The 17,006-nt window shown below is 44.8% G+C and overlaps 1 protein-coding gene and 1 pseudogene across 1 annotated transcript in view; one reads left to right on the forward strand and one right to left on the reverse strand.

The window, feature by feature from the left end:
* The first annotated feature begins 8,221 nt into the window (after positions 1 to 8,221).
* CCBE1 (collagen and calcium binding EGF domains 1) overlaps positions 8,222 to 17,006 on the forward strand; it is a 185,517-nt gene continuing 176,732 nt past the window's right edge. The window contains exons 1-2 of the mRNA XM_039840375.1: positions 8,222 to 9,025; positions 9,510 to 9,590. Coding sequence (XP_039696309.1) covers positions 8,895 to 9,025; positions 9,510 to 9,590 — 212 coding nt within the window. The 5' untranslated portion in view covers positions 8,222 to 8,894. The remainder of the gene's footprint in view (positions 9,026 to 9,509; positions 9,591 to 17,006) is intronic.
* Positions 15,010 to 15,123, reverse strand: LOC120591189 (uncharacterized; annotated as a pseudogene).

Below are 17,006 nucleotides of genomic sequence, written 5' to 3' on the forward strand. Positions count from 1 at the left end.
AACACACCCAGCACTGCCGGCCACGCAGCAAACACTCATTTGACTGTTTTTCTCTTTTCAAAGAATGAAAGAAGGTAGGGGAAGGTATTTCTCCCCTCTCTTCCAGTGGAAGGAGGACAGGTACAGCTATGCCACGCCAGTGCAAGCAACATATGAATCAACGTCACAGAGAGATGACAGGAGCAGCCTCCGTGGCCAGCAGCAGGTGAGTGGAAGCAGGTGTGGCAAGAAGGAGCGAGAATGCTCAGAGCAAAGGGCCAGCGGTGGACGCACCGTCAGGCACATGTGACATGCGCGAGAGACTCTGAAACTAGAAGCCTAAAGGCTGGGTTGGATTTGCGAATACGTGGAAAATAAACAGAATTTTAAGAAAAATATTTTCACAGCTCCTCCAGTCACTGCAGAACGGCTGAAAGGGAAGGTAACTGTTTGAATTAAGGTGGGAACAGGCAGGAGACAGTCTAGAAGGTGAGATCCAATCACGTTTAAAAGTATACAGGAGATTCAAGCAAGAGGATGAATGCCTTGGCCAGGAAGAAGTGATAAGATAAGGAGAAGATGGGAGATCAACTAAATGCAAGGCTTGGGGAGGGAAGGGATGAAGCAATTGGGATTTCAAAACAGGAGATAAAAAAATTAGAGTGGAGAGATGGATAGATGTCTGTTTAGGGTGGGATATCTCAGCCTCAGCGGATTAACATCCCCGGCCTGACAATTCTTTGTTGTGAGACAGTGGGCAGGGGGCTGCCCCGTGCATCATAGGAAGCTGAGCACCATCCTAGCCTCTCCCTGCCAGGTGCCAGTAGCATCCACCCCCGAGTCAGGACAGCTAAGATGTCTCTGGCCATTGCCAAATTTCTGCGGGGTGACGGATTGCCCTTCCCCGCCAGTTGAGAACCAGTGATTTTTGAGGAAAAATTGGGATTGGGGAAGGAGTATATTTTTGACTTGGATGCTTGGGGAAGGATCTACTTTAAGGAAAAGCAGAGTAGCGGAAGGAAAATAACAGAAGAGACGAGCCAAAGGGCAGGAAGTGGAAGTTGGTGGGTGAAAGGGCAGAATCTGATCAAAGGAGGAGTCACGGCAAACTGATCGATGAAAGAGAGGAATGGACAAAAAGGCAGGCAAAGAGCAGAAGCAGGAGAGAAGAAGACCCGACAGGGAAGGATGACAGGCCGAGAACAAAGGACGCATCCCGACCCGAGAGGGAACTGACTTCACAGCAGGTCGGTCGTGGGTTTTAACGGCGGGTTTCTGACAGGCGGGGTCAGGGCCCATTCATCTTCTATCAGGACGGAAGGATTCAGAGCCCGATACATGTCAAATTGCCTACGCGTGACTTTCAGGCTCATTATAATTATACCTCAGATATATGCTGGAACCGAGAAGATTCGGTAGGTTCCAACTCCCTTTTTGATGAATTATCAGGACACTCATCAGTGATAAAACCAAATAAACAACACGGAAAAGATACACTTGGGTCTAAACATCACTGATTAAGCAGAAAGAAAGTAAACAATTGCCTAGATAGATCCCAAACAAAAAGTGAACCTTAAGCAAAGACAGCTTATTTTATCTGGCATTCCTTGGGGATTCTGCGTTGTTGGTAAAGATTAGAACTGAAGAATGCAAACCGAAGCTAATCTTAAACATCCCCTGCAGACTAGCCAACGACCTCTGAGAGTTTTTTTTTGGGGGGGGTTAAAAGGATGGAGAGAGAGAGAGAGGGAGGGAGGGAGAGAGAGATATCCAAAACTCTTCCAACTTTCTTGAGAAAACCTTGGTTGCAACTATTTACCCTCCCCTATTCTTTCTGGATCTTTGAAGGATCAGTTTCCAGTTGTAAGGATATTGCATGGGGCTATGCCAGACTCTGAAGTTTTCAAGACATTTTGCCTAGGTATATCATTGTGTGACTACAAAAATGACCCCTGCCCCCACACACGCGCACAACTTTAGTCATCTCTGAGATCTGTGAGAGTTCTAGGTCTGAGAAAGACCCGGCTCAGGCCCAGGGAAAGAACTGGAAGAATGGTTTGCAACGGTGCCAGAGCTCCAACAGTGCTGAAACTGGATCTCATTCTTCTCAGGGCACATTCCCACATAAATCAGCAGAGGCTCCATGAGGACAGGTCTGGTGCATACAGCTCAGCTTTGCTGCAAAGACAGAGGTCAGCTAATACACAAAGGTGGGAATTTATGGCCAGCTGGTTTGCACAGAGCAGCAGATGAAGGGTCATGCTCGAGCATGAACCGTGTTAAGAGTCTCAGGGTTACTGGTTATGGTGATGGACCTTGGGCTTTCCCTGGTTCTCATTACATCCCTGGGCAAACTTCCTGGATGTAGTCTGACTCTTAGGAGAAAACTGCTTACTTCTCCATAGGACAGGTTAGTATAGTGTCGAAAGCATGGTCCCAGGGGCCCCAATTAAAACTCAGCTCAGCTACTCATAACTCCGCACCTTAGACAAGTTAATGGAAATCTCTACCTCAGTTTCCTTATTTGTAAAATGCAGATAATAATAGAGTCAGTGACAGAGGACTGAGGCTGTAATAAGGATTAAATGAGATAATAAGGATTAAATGAGATAATACTTTGTGCTTTAGAAAATGAGTGTACCAAGCACTTAATAAGTGTTGTTATTCTTTGTGCTAAATTCTTGGAAAATTATTATCATTAAAAGCTTGCAGGAATGTCACTTTCTTGGTATTATATCATGAACAGGTCGCCATTTCAGCTAAGAAATGTATCCCACATTCTATTAGAATGTAACAACCTTTAACTGAACTCAGATTTTTCTTCACAATACGGACATAATTTCTTTAAACATAACTGCCCTATTGGAAGACTGTGGTCTCCTCGGTCAGGGTTCCTTTACACTTTTGAAAATTTTCCAGGCCTGATCCAACTAGAAAAGCTCAGCGGAAAATAATGCAATTTCATCAATGGATAGATTTGAAGAGAATATTGGCACCACTCCAGAAGTGAGCACAGATGGGTTTTAACTAGCCAGTTCCTCGGACACATTTAAACCACGATTCGATTTAAAAACATATTTTAAATGTCAGATAGGCACGGCATTCAGAAGCACAGCTATTCTCCTTGGAAAAGTATATACCTTCTAATTCTAGCAACTGTTATTGATTTGACTTATTCAGAACCTTAGACACTCCCTAATGTCTAATTAAAGCACAACGACACCAATATCAATTCTGCTACTTAGTCTGTCCTGTGACAAGGTATCTCTATTTTTAGTCATTCATGTCACAAAGTATTTCTTATGGAAAGCAAATTAGGTAAGATAGACTGGACAGTCTAACATAACTGCATTCAAAGTATTGAAGGAAAACAGTTAAAATAATATTAGCTATCACTTATTATCTCCGATGTGACATCGTGTATGTTATACATCTTATTTACTCTTTCCAACGATTCTATGAGTTGGAGATTGTTGCTTCTATATTTTTTATAGATAAACCAAGTCCCAGGAAGATTAAGCAATTTGACCAGGGTCATAGAAGTTTTAGGTGGTAGAGCTGGATTTCAAACCTAGGTAAATCTGATTTTTTAAGTCTAATTTCTTCCCACTACACAATGCTATTTCTTTAAGTCCATTTTTTAAAGAAGGGAGGTAAGGTTAACTTCATATCCAGAGGAGAAATGATTTTTAATTACAATAAGTACCCATGCTCTGTTAGCACGGATAATATAGTTATTCTACCATATCTTGGCTCAGATCAGAAAACTTTTAAAGTTAACATTCTTATTACATATCACATTGGCTTGATACCATCTCGCAGGGCCGAGTATCTCCCAGTTTTCAATAATTATTAAATAAGAACTCTTACCCTCATGGGGTTAAGGCATGTAAACAGAGCTTGCTCTACAAAAATAAAGCAGAGAAGCTGTATCGGAGTGGCTGACATTCAAAGGAGCCGGCTCATAAACCCTGGGAGAATGCCAACACCATTTTCTCTACCAGGGACTTTGTAACGTGGGCCAGTGGTCCTAGCGCTGGCCGCTTTTCCTCCCTCGTTCATGTTTATGGAGACCGCAAGAGATGGGGCCATCCCAACCGCATGCCTTGTAGTCTCCACTTGTCCCAGGAGCTTCAGAACTGAGTGGTATTGGAACCCACTTCTTCTAGAAATCCTGGATTTGGTCCTAGAGCTCTGACTGGACCAGGAGATCGCCAACGCCTATCGTCTCAACCAGCTCTTCTTTTGGGAGAAGCTCCAGACAGGGACTCAATGTGTGTGTATTAGAACTTTTAAGAATATGACACTCAAATCACACAGGTAATTTTCCTTGATTTTCTTGAGACATAACAACGAGGTTCTCCGTATTGTTCATACATTTTTCCTTTAGCAGCCTATATGCTTATAAGGCTAACTCATCTTTTAAAATTGCTTTTATTTCAAAGTTCGGCAAAAATCATGTGATTCTGCCATAAACATAGGAATCAGATGTTTCTTCCTGTCTTGGGAGAAAATTCCAGAGACCCACGGCTTCAGCATGCTGCAAGTTACAACTAAGTTAGACTAAGTGCAAAGATAATGTACACACCCCAAAACCAGGGCTTTAGAACCCTTTTAGTGTATTAACGTGTTTGATTCTTCTGGCCTCAAGCATATCCTCACAATGGCTTGGAGATTGGCGCCCTTAAACACTTTTCAAGGTGTGACCCTCATTCTCTAAGCCGACCTGGCTGTGTGTCAGTCAAAACCAAAACTGAAGGAAAGGTATCGGGGCCACCTGTTTATTTTAGAGATACTACGTGGTGTGTGTACCACTCACAATTCAGTATGAACTCTACCCACACTTGTCGAGTCTTGTTTGTGAAAACACCATTACCTGACAGTAGATGACTGTTGCAATATTTCAGGGAGACCGACAGGAAAAATCTGTGACTGTTTTTTTTTTGTTTGTTTGTTTTGGAGGAATTTATGGGCTTTACCTTTATGGCTACCTTGAATCTTATAACCAGTCATGTAATTATCCTGAACTGACTTCTGAGAATCCAAGAACTGATCTGTGACCTGCTTTAAACACAGCATAGTTCTGCTCGTGCAATCCTGCCAACTCACTTCACTTCAGCTTCATTTTATTATTTGATTTTGCCTTAATTGCTTTATCTAATCTGCTCTATACTATATATAATATATACTACATATGATGCTCATAAGGCATAAAGAAATATACAGTGTAAAATAGTATGTATTTTTGTCAGTCAGTTTTTTCTCAAACCCCTCTTAAGAAAAATTTTAAACAGTGAAATAAATTGTGCCCCCATTTAGTGGTGTTTCGTTCTTTATAGTAATTTAGTTTTTTAATTAATCTCTCTTTTCTAATATTACGTTGCTTTTTCTCCAAATAAGATGTTGGAATCCCTTAAAAATGAGTGGGCAAAGTCGGTAAAGGTGATGAAGAGAGACAAATGTCCAGTTAAAAAATAAATGTTCCGCATGGTGACTACAGTAAATAGACTGCATTGCATGTTTCAAAATTGCTAAGAGTAGATCTTAAAAATTCTCATAATAGGAAAAAAATCGCAACTTTGTGTGGTGATGCATGTTAACGGGACTCATCGAGGTGATCATTTCTCAGTGCATACCTATATCGAATCATTATGTTGTATGCCTGAAACTAATAGATGTAAATTTTGCTTGAATTGAAAAATTAACAAAAACTAAACATAAAACGAGTGGAAGAGGCCATCGGTCATATTTAGAAGGCTATTCTTTGCCCTACAGCCTAGTTTTTGCTTTTCCTTCTTCCTTTCATTTTGCTTTGGTAGGCTGGCCTTTGCATTCGCCAGCCAATCCCTCCCTTCCCCTCCCCCGTCCACTGCCCCCAGATAACCCTCGACAGTCCTTAACCATACCTGGGCCACCAGGGAATCTAACCTATAGCACAAGCTGCACTCTAAAGCCCTTGGCACAGCCCCATAGCCCTAGGAAATGGTAAATTGCAGAACAAGCCTCTCTCTGGTTTGTTTCAGCGGAGCTGACAGGTCTACGCGGAAAACGTCGCGGAGTGGTATGCTGAAAAGAAATGATCGTACAGAGCCTCCCTGGAGGAGCATTGAGGTTCACATCATTAATCTTTGTAACACTCGGATGAAAGAGGCGGGAGGTGAATCTTTTCATCCAGTGTTTCATAAATGAGAGAATGGGGCAGATCAGTGGGGGCGAGCTGGGGAGGAGGGAGCTTGTGTGTGGTGGGGGGCAGAGTTAGTGTATCAGGAAGAAAACCTAAGACCCTGAAGGTCCCTGTCACACTCAGCTTCATTCTGCCATGTCCCATGCGGGCTGCAGCCCGAGCAAACGCAGGTTTTGTCTCTTACGCGAGTGTTTAACTTCTCAGGGGACTGGTATCCATACATGGCATTCGAATCTCCTTCCGCTTGACTCTGCTCTGCAGCCCAGCCCCTCGAGAGAACGGGAATGTCATGCTGTCAGTAGCTGCCAATTAATTTAAGTTCCAGGCCTCCAGGCAAAGGTTTTGAAAAGGTCTCTGCTCCAGCTCACCTTTTCCAGAAATGCTGACTCCCTCGCCCTAGGGATTGCCTCCCCAGGCAAACCTGGGCTGTTTACTTGGTCCCAGAACCTTCTCTAACCCCTCATTCTTATCTATGCTCAGTGTAGGGGGCTAAAAATAAGGAGGCAGCAACTTTGGCTCTGTCCCCAATCTTCTGCCACACAGCTGTGCATAATGGACATGGTTTTGCTTTAATCATTTTGCAGGCTGCATGTCCCCATATGTGGCTTATTAACTATTTAATGACGCTGACAACTAATTGCCTACACCATTCTCTATTATTTGTAGAATTAACATCCATAATGTAACAGTAGAAAAAGTACGAGTAGAGAAAAAAGATAGCAAGATATCAAAATAGAGTAATTGGTAAGAAAATAAAAATAGAACCTGCCACGGATGGCCTCTTTCCTATAAGATGGAGATTAAACACTTTTGCGGTTCAATCTAAAGTGATACCATTTTTATAAGCTCCAGACTAGATTTATTTTCATGTTAGAGAGGTATCTCTTTAGGAAGCCAACCAACTGTTGTGAAGTAAACTATATACCTAGAAAGTGAAAAACTTGACCGTTAAAACTGAAATTTCTGTGCAATAATTTATATCAAAATAATAGTTAATGTCTACTGAGCACTCGATAGATACCCAGCACTGGGAAAACTGCTTCGTATGCATCATCTCATTTAATACTTATAAACACTTATGAGGGAGTTTTCCCCATTTCATAGATGAGAAAACTGAGTTTCACAAAGTTTAAGCAACTTGCCCAAGGTCACACACCTAGGAAGCCACGTAGCCTGGGTTTGAATTAAGGATTTTATTTTTCTGACTCTGTAGTGGTCACTCAGGTGTTGCAGGCTCCCGAAGTGCATTCTGAATTACATGTGAAAATTCATTAATTTTGTGTAGCACCATATTTTAATACAAAGTCTGTTTTACGGTCTTCCCTGTCTATGCAAGCTTTGTAGGAAAAAAACCACCTCATGGAGCTAAGAAGTCAGACACCCAATTTCCAGGGATATTATGAGCGTCAAATAAAATCACAAATGAAAAACCTTTGGAAAATATAGGAGCATTCCACAGAGAAATGAAGGTGCCATTGCAATTAAAAAGATCAAGGTGTATGTGATATGCACGGCAATTCTCAGTGGATCAGAATATTTTGAATCAAAACAGGTGCCTACCTAACCAGTTAACACACCGGGTAACTTGTGAGCAAGCTGCCTTTTCACCTCATTTCCTGGGAGCTGCTGAACCCGTTGGTTAGAGGTTAGGCATTACAACCTTCTGTCTGGGGCACGTTTATGTCACGAGTTTCTCCTTAACGGGCACGGGACTCCAAATGTGCAAGGAAGTGTTAAGATGCAGACATACCCGAATTGCGGTCGCCCCCCACCCCCCAGAGGAGCTGATTTACGGCCCCCAGCGTGGGTTTTCGCGCTATCCATAAACACCACTGTGTTAACTAGCCGGGGGCGGGGAACGGGTGATTAAGGGCCTCCCTCAGGGTCTCATCTGACCTTCCAGGAGTTTTCAGCTCTCGTGTGGGGGGTGGGGGACATTCGTAACAGCATTAAAACCACCCAGGGTAAAAGAATTAAAACCCCCCAGGAGGAAGCACTGAGAGCTTTTACTTGCCTCAACCTCCAGTTGGGAAGAAGCTAGATGCTTTGTTAACACGTGAAGCCACCGGAGGACTTTTTTTCTAAGGGACTTTCATGAAGACAGGCGAAGCTCTAGAAATTGCGCCATGTCAGGTGTGAAAGGCAGCTGGGGAGAGCCGCTGGTAGCCTTTCCACTCCTCCCTCCCTTACTCCGCTAAGAGAAAACTGGCCTGACCCTAGTCCTTAGAAAACGACTGACAACAGGAAGGAAGCGTATTAACCCCTCTGCTCCCCCCTCTTTTTCCCCGGGTGAGAGCCGACTCCTCCTCCTCTTGGTCGTGCGACCCTGGTGTAAAGTGCGAGCACCCGCCTGCTTTCCGCACCCTGCCCTCCGCTCCCAGCCCAGGAAGAGGCGAGAGGGAGGGTGCAGCCCAAAGCCGAGTCCGGCAAGTCCGTCCACTCGGCGTGACCATCCCCGGGCGAGACGCCCTGGATCCCGCGACTCTCGCGCCGGCGGGTACCGCGGGTGCCGCGTTCACCTGCTTGGCTGCGGAGTTTGCAGTCTGCACCCCTGCTCCTAGCCTGGTCCCCCAGCCGCGCAACACCCCGCGTCCCTGTGCCTCGCGCAGGTGGTGCAAACGCCCCGGCTCTCCGGCGCCCCCTGCCGGGGAGAGGGACGGCGGCCGCGGAGGAGCCGGGCGCAGGGCGGGGAGCGGGCTCCGGCGCCGGGAAGAAGTCGGGAGCGTCCCTGATGGTGCCGCCGTCTCCGAGCCGGGGAGGAGCGGCGAGGGGGCAGCTGGGCAAGAGCCTGGGTCCGCTGCTGCTGCTCTTGGCGCTGGGGCACACGTGGAGCTACCGAGAGGACCCTGAGGACAGCGACAGGTAAACGCCGGCAGCCTCTGGTGCGCTCTCGGCCCTCGGGGTGCAGGCGGTGTCCCCACCTCCGCAGCGACCCTCAAGCCCTCGCTGCGCCAGGCACGGGCTGGGCGCTCGAATGGCCTGGGCGACATTAAACTTCTCCTGGGTCACCGCTTCGGCGCCCTCAGCCCGGGGTCCCCTCAACCGTGATACTCCTGCCCCGCATCCTGCTGTCCCCCGGTGCCCGGCTTCTTCGGCTCCTTGCTCTGGGGCTGGGTTCTCTCGGCTGGACCCTCGGCTGGACCCTCGCCTGGCCTGCCCCTGCCCCTGCCCGTGCCCCGAGTCCTCTCGGTGTCCGCGCTCGGGGACCAGAGCCGGCTTGGCTCTCCTGGACGCGGACTCCCGCAGCCTCGCGCACTCAGGATCCCAGAGCGCGCACTGGCCTCCGCTCCCCCGCGGAGAATCAGCGACTGTGACTCTCCACCTTTTTTCTTTCTTTCTATTGTAGAGAAGTCTGCTCAGAAAACAAAATCGCCACGACTAAATACCCGTGTCTGAAGGCTTCGGGTGAGCTCACCACGTGTTTCAGGTAAGCCTCGGGGCTCTGCTGAGTCACCAGGGCGCACCGAGGCAGGTGGGAAGGCGGCGCCTCAAAGGTGTTTGGAGGCGCGCCCGGCGACCAGGGGGCCACGGTGCTGCCGGGACCTGCTGGATGAGCTCTCCGAGGTGCAAACTTTTGTGTGTGTGGTTTCTGGGCCAGGGCAACGACGACGGCAACCCCGCGTGTGCACCTAGAGTTTGTGTCCTGAGGTCGGGTGGCTGTTTCTTGCTCCCTGGAATACTTGGCATGGAGGAGGTCGGAGGGGAAGAGAGCGAAAATTTACAAGCAAAGTGGATCGGATTGTGGGTGTAAACAGCAAGGCACAGTAAAGACGAATGGCTGCTGTTGCGTTTTATGTTGTTGTTTTTTTTTGAAATACAACGTGAACTAGTGAATACTTGGCCCTCGGCTGTCTGTCGACCTTGTGCAGGGACAGAGTGTAACACTGTCACGGTTTCTGGGCAGAAGGTTGGCGGGAGGATTGCCGAGTGTTGATATGGTTGTGTCGAGTGAAAACAAGCGTCAATATTGAGCCACAAGGAGAAGAACAGTCTCTTTGAAAATACTGTCCATAGATCACTTGAGTGCTCGTTCAATCAGTCGCCTGGGTGCTCCTTAAAACTGAGCCTGGATAGAGCTAGGAATCTAGTTTGGAAAATGCTCTCCAGGTGGTTCTGATTCTCAACAAAAAGTAGAACCACTGTTCTCTGCGAGCCTTTTGGAGGTGAGTGTTGGTATGGTTTTTTTTTTTCACCACTGAGTCTTGGCTTCTGTTCCAGTGCTTTCACTGGATGCAGGAGGCATACACCCATAAGCATTTATTAGTCGCCTGATTTTAAAAGGTACTGTGCAGGGGACTGGGATCTCACACTCACACCAGACTCCGTCTGTCTTTGGGAACAATGCACCGTTTGGGGTGCCAAGATAAATACTGGGTAGTACTAGGTAACACTGCAACCCCCACAGGTGAAGTTGAAAGAAAAGGACGTTTACTATTCATAATGTAGCAGATGAATCAACTGTAATGCTTTCAGCTAGAGGGAGTGTTATTTCACATTCTCAGAGGTTCAGGTGTAAGTCGCTCCAGGGCTGGTCACTTTAGCGATGCAAAGGCACCATTAGCTATGGCGCGTACCGTGCTTTAAAATCTGTCACTGGCAGTGGAATGTTGACAACCGTTTAGGTGAATCAGAAGTCACTCCTCGGGAAGGGCTGCCTTCCCTGGGACGTGGGCTGTGAACACTGAACAAAATGGGTGAGGGTTAGAGGAGGGGTAGGGGGATATGTGCAACAGGCAGGTAAAGACTGAAGGAGTTAGCTGGGTAAGCAATGTCACCCAGCTGGCAAAATGACCTGGTGGTGCTGACACCAGGATTGCTCGCCTGGTCTCAGCCCTGCGTTTCATCCACACGACCAGTTTTTCTTAGGACGCATTGTTTTTCTATCATTGCAGAATAAAGCCTCTAATTTAACGTGGAAAGTGTCCCTGAGATGGTTCGCTCACTTGTTCAGTCCCTGAAGGTCAGGCTGCCCGTAAATCAGTGACAGTTACAGAATGCATGTCCAATTTTTAGGAGCAGAGGGAAGGCTGATTAGTGTTCTAAGCTGATTTCATTTGTTATGCTGTTACTGATGTTTTTCTTCCAGACCTTTAAGACAGCACTCTTTCACACCGAGACTCTAAATGAGACACTAGCAGTGTTTTGATGTGTCTTCACTAACAGCTATCTAAAGAAACAGCTTATGAGCACGGACAGAAAAAGGTATCTTATATCACAGAGAACAGTAAAGAACTTTGTTTTGGGAAGTGGGAGGAATGGGAAAGGATGTTTTCAACTGCAGAAAATGGAAATGGTCCCTGTGAATATGAAGCGATTTGGTTAAGTGACTTCCTTCGTAGGAGTCAAGAGTTCTGTGTGCACTCCATTGGTTTTCAGCTATTTTCATAATTTAGTAATTAAAGTTGGCAGTTGAAACCCAAGAATGGGGGAATGCTATGTGCTCCTTGGTTTGTGAATTATAGTTGTCCTGGCCCTGTGGACATCTTGCTACTTCCAGACAGTGCGGTCTGGAAAGCAGCTGCAGGAGCATCCTCTGGGAACTTTGTTAAAGTCCTGGGCACCTCCCCAGACCTCCTGAATCCCCCTGATTCAGGGTTAATGACATGTGCATTAAAGCTGGAGAAGCTCTACTGTAGAAACCAGGGTTCCCTACCTGGGTCACAGTGCAGACTCATTTAGACGGGTCTTCGGAGGCACGTGGAGGCCTTTGCAGACGGAGCGAGTAGTTAGCCCTTCTACCATGTTAACCTTGAACCAGACGAAGAACCAGTTTTCAGGGAAAGTGGACTCTTCAGTTCTTTGATGATCTCTTATGTAGAGTCCCACTATTTACCTAATGTTTTTGATGAATGGCTTTAGCATAAGACAACTCAAGAAGTCACTTCTGAACTTGTTGAAAGTGATTTTTTAAAAGCGATTTAAAAAAAATCATTGATATGGAAGGTGGATTTAATACTGCAATGAGTACGGTAGATGTAGTAAACCTGATCTGCCATTATACCTAGAAAGATATGGACACCTAAGTGACGTGGAGAAGATGGGTTCAGAATGACCTTTGTCCTGGACCCTCCCACCACCTTTGTACACTTCTGCTTTTACATGGTTTGACCTAAGCAATACCTTTCCACTTCAGCCTTTTATAGGATATGTTAAAGAATGACAATTTAAGGACTTTGTATTTAGCACTGTTTAATATACGTTATTTTATCTAATTCTCAAAGCCACACTCTAGGATTTGTATTACCTCGACTTTACAGAGCAGAGAACTCAAACTCAGAGGGGTTCAGAGAACTTGCCCAGGGTCCCAAAGGTAATGCAGGTGAGAGCCAAGATTCAAACCCAGGTTTGTCTGACATCAAAGTCTGGGCCTTCTCATCATCCTGGGGGTGCCTACATATGAGGTCGAACTTTGCAGATCCTGTGAGCTAAGAAGACCATAGATTCAGATGACTATCAGTTCAAAAGACAATTTGATAGAAAACTCTCAACATCCATCAGGACCAGTGTTTTTTTTAATGAATTATCACCCTCGAGATCTGTCTTAAACAATTGACTTCATATCATATTATACATAAAATTGGTTCAAACATATATATCTTTCCTTGTAGGATTTTTATCTTAATCACAGGGTCTATGTCTCTAGAGGCTTTCTTCCCCAATATGCATCGTGGGTACTTGTACCCAAAGTTTAATATTCGCTTGAATGAATGCCAATGACAGCGTCTGGAGCTTAAAGTATAAATTTGTTCAGCATTATAATCTGACATAGGGCATACTCTTTTGCCAGTAGTTAAGATTTTAGAGTTGATATGTGATTTATCTGATGCTGACTTTATTATAGCCAAACCAAGCATGTAAAGTTATCATGGCATTTACCCCTTTTGTGGCTATTAAAGTTTTTCCCCGCAAGTTGAGTTTGAGTTTCCTTTTATCTCCCAAAACAATGTAGTTTGAACAAAAGGTTTATGTTTACTTTTTTTAATTGGGTCTCATATCAATAAAATGAGATGTTAAAAGGCTTTTAAAAAAAGAACACATGTATAGGAAATGTCAATAAAAGCAATTTTTATTGAGTGAGGCTCTGTCTAATAAACATTCTACTTAACTTTTTCCCTCTATTAAGGATTTATTGAGCATTTACTATGAGCTTAAAATAGTCTTAGAAAATGAGCATAGAAGAATTAGCTATAATCCCTGGTTTTAGTCAGTTTACAGACTTGATTTTTACACTAAGGCCTTTGAATCTGTAACCAGTACAGAATGGTACATGATTGAGTTCAAAGTCATGTAGTTTGTACTGCACTATCAGTGACAGGGAAGAGAGAGGCAGCTAGGAATGGTGTCACGGGTAGGAGAGATTTAACTGTTTTTCAACAAGTCTCTTTAGTGTTAGATGTTTAAGTTGCATTAGCTATGATGTTCAGCCTTGCGATTGATGCCTCCAAGTGGGAGTCTGAAGGTGCCCCTCGGCTGTATTTTCCGGTCCTTGGTGTCTCACCAGGCACTGCTTTTGCTCGCAATCATGTTCCCATGGGAAGTAATGACACAGGAATGGAAAAATTCCCACTTTGAGATAATACAACAGTGTTGCCAAGTCCTATTAAAACTTGGAAATTAGTGCGACATTTCTGCAAATGTGTTTACTTGGAGTTTGGAGAACAAGGAGGGCAGTTAATTATAGCAGCATCACCAGATTGAGAACACCCATCTAGCTAAGGCCGCATCAGGGGAAAGACTGGAGAATGTACCATCTGCTAGGTCACTGAGTTCTACAGAGGGCTCTGATAATGTCAGACATGCACAGTAATAGAAACTCTGCCTGGGTTTGAATCCCGGCTCTATTTATTTTATGACTTTGAACAGTTTCTTAATCTCTGTGCTTTAGTTATATCCTCTAAAGTGAGGATCGTATTAGTATTGGAGTTAGAGGGTTACTGTGAAGATTAAATGAGTTGATTCACATGGGAAGTGCTTGACTATTACCTCTCGTGATCACTACTGCATGATGAGTGCACGTAGTAGATGCTCAGTGGACATTTGTTGAGTTTGGAGCTTTTTGGTAGACATTTTTGAAGGTGCAAATTCAGACCACAGCCAGAAATAGGGTGTTTATTTTACCAGTCACACATCAGTGTTTTTTAGATGCTTTCTCAAATGTAGGATAGCCTAGCCTGGGATCAAGCTACTCAAGATGCCCTTGTGACTATAAGAGAAGGCAGAGGCAGGTTTTAGAGGATCTTAGAGGTTGGCCCTTTGCCTGGGGTCATGAAGGAATCTTATTGGCAGAAGACTAGAAATCAGTGTCTTAGGTCCTCACCAGTTCTGGTCTCTTTTCTGTTGCCTCCCTGTCCTGTGGCCAACATAGCTTAGGAAAGATGCTGAGGCTGGCTCTGTGAATAAGTGTTGGCTCATTTAGGGCATGAGATCCCCTTTTCAGAAAGCATTTGTATCTTAATCATCTATAATGTTGAAGAAAGTGGTACGAATGTTGTAAAAAAAAAAAAAAACATGAGACAGGTGAAGGTGGCTTTGTGCAGAGTTGACTAAATGACAGACATGTTGAAGGCAGCATCTATTTCTGTATGTTTGACCTCTCCCACTGGATGGTCAGCCCATTGAGGGCCAAGGACAACTGTTCCTTCATCCATGACTATCCCCAGAGGCTGGCCCCATGCTTAGACAGTGCTACATACACATCCTTGAATGACTGAGTGAATGAATACATTAATGTTACAAGTAATGATGAGATTTTTTTTTTTTTTAGGCGAGGCAACCCTTGGTTGACCTCACAGATTGCAAGGACCTTGTCATCTTACAATCCCTATTTTTATTTTTTTTATTTTTTACGCCTACAGCACCTGGTCTTCCTAGGTGGTCTCCCATCTAAGTACTAACCAGGCCCGACCCTGCTTAGCTTCTGAGATCAAACGGGGCTTGTTCAGGATAGCATGGCCGTAGACTAAGTAATGATGAGATATGACTTAAATCTTTTAGGTCTTCCAGAATTTCTGTTGCTGTCTAAGTATGCCTCTTTTTCTAGTGGAGAGGTAGGAAAGCTTCTTTAAAAACCAGAGCTTACTTTCACCTCCACAAGATGCTGCCATGGTTTGCACTGGTTCCCAGTTTGACCATCTTAACTTCACTGATGTGTTGTTACACAGTCAATTCTGGCAGCTCTAGCTAACTCTACAAACTTAATATTTTAAATGGCACCTGAAGCGAACGTGGGCGGTCCTGGCCAGAAATGATTGCCCTGTAGACACTGGCTTTGATGAGGAGATTACAGTTTTAAAGAGGCTCTCCCTCCCTCCCTCCCTACCTCCCACACCCTTATTTTTTAAAGCTGAAGAACAGGTGTCAGAGAACAGGGAAGGTGGAGGCCAAAGCTAGCCTCTGTATCACTTTTCACTCATTCTTAAAGAAACAACGCAAAGTGATAGGGGAAAAAAAACTAACAATTGAATTTGCCACAAAAGGCTGTGCTTTCACTGGTATGTCCTTTGAGACTGGGTCCAGTTGCTACTCTCATTGTCTCTGAAGTTGTTGATGCCTGACTTCCTACGTTAACTTCTCTTCATCTTTTCTAAGTGAAGCTGGAGTGGGTGTGCCCGGAAAAAGCAATTATGCTCTTTATTCTAGAATACTCTTATCTTCTCAGGAGAAAGCTTGCATTTCAATCAGTTTCTGTGTCAGTGCAGCGAGCTGGGCTCTTGAAACTTACTACCCCCCTGCCCAGCAGGACCCTCGCTGCTTTTGTGAGTTAGAGGGTCTGCCTGCACTGGGGGCTGGCAGAACATCCGAACAAAGATCTGTCTCCATTTTGTCTGTTTGTTACTTTTATTTGGGGGAATGAAAAGAGTAAACAGCTATAACATCTGCAGCTTCTCTTCTGCCAAGCTTGAGTCTTTCTTTTCCATGAAGCCATTTACCAATTTTAAAGTTTTATCAACAATTTCCATTCATTCTACAAATACTTGTGAGCTTGCTGTCCACGAAGCACAGTTTCTAGGCGCTTGGACTACATCTGCGAATAGAGCAGCTAAACACACACACAAACAAAACCTCTGCTCACGAAATTTATGGATTTTAATTCAATTTATCCTTCAGAAAGGCATTCTGAGCCAGATGTCCTTTGGGACATTTTTGGCACACATCTAATTGTCACATTTTGGGAGTTAGAAGCTTGATATTTCCTGTGGTCCAGCTGCATCCTTTCAACAAAAGAAACTTCACAGCTTCAAGCAGGGACTTGAGAAGCCAGGGATGGTGGAAACCAACCTTTTTTTTCTGCAGAGGTGCTAGTGAGAAATTAGCAGTTGCCACAAGTTTCTTTTAAGCATTATTGGAATGTGAAAACATTACAGGGAATTTTAATTTTCCAGGGATGCGTCCTTTGAGATGGACAGTGGCATGAGAATTGGCCCAGTAGGGACAAATACCTTGGCCCAGTTCCCCTCGTATTTTTCCATCAGTAACTTTAAGCCGGGTGCTGGAGGAGGATGCACCTCCAACATTCTCTGATTCTCTGATATGTTTATGACAAGGTATCTGAACCTTCTGGGCAATTTATTTTCATCCCGAAACACCTGCGTGTGAGGGGAGTGGTGTTATGATGTCTATATGTTCACCCCAAGCAAAGTAGTGCACCTTCTTTCCTGATTCAAGGTGTGAGCAATGCCAGGCACTAGCAGAGGTGAGAGACCTTGGATGGGTATATAATAAGTTGCCTTCTTGTTCGGTGTGGTCAAACATGAGCTAGATCATCTTTCCATGCCCTTCATGGTCTCAGAAACTTGGAGCACATCCATTCTCAGCCTTCGTATCCATTCTTAACCTTTTTCTC

This window comes from Pteropus medius, unplaced genomic scaffold, assembly GCF_902729225.1.
Source record: "Pteropus medius unplaced genomic scaffold, Ma_sr-lr_union100, whole genome shotgun sequence".
NCBI classification, from domain to species: Eukaryota; Metazoa; Chordata; class Mammalia; order Chiroptera; family Pteropodidae; genus Pteropus; species Pteropus medius.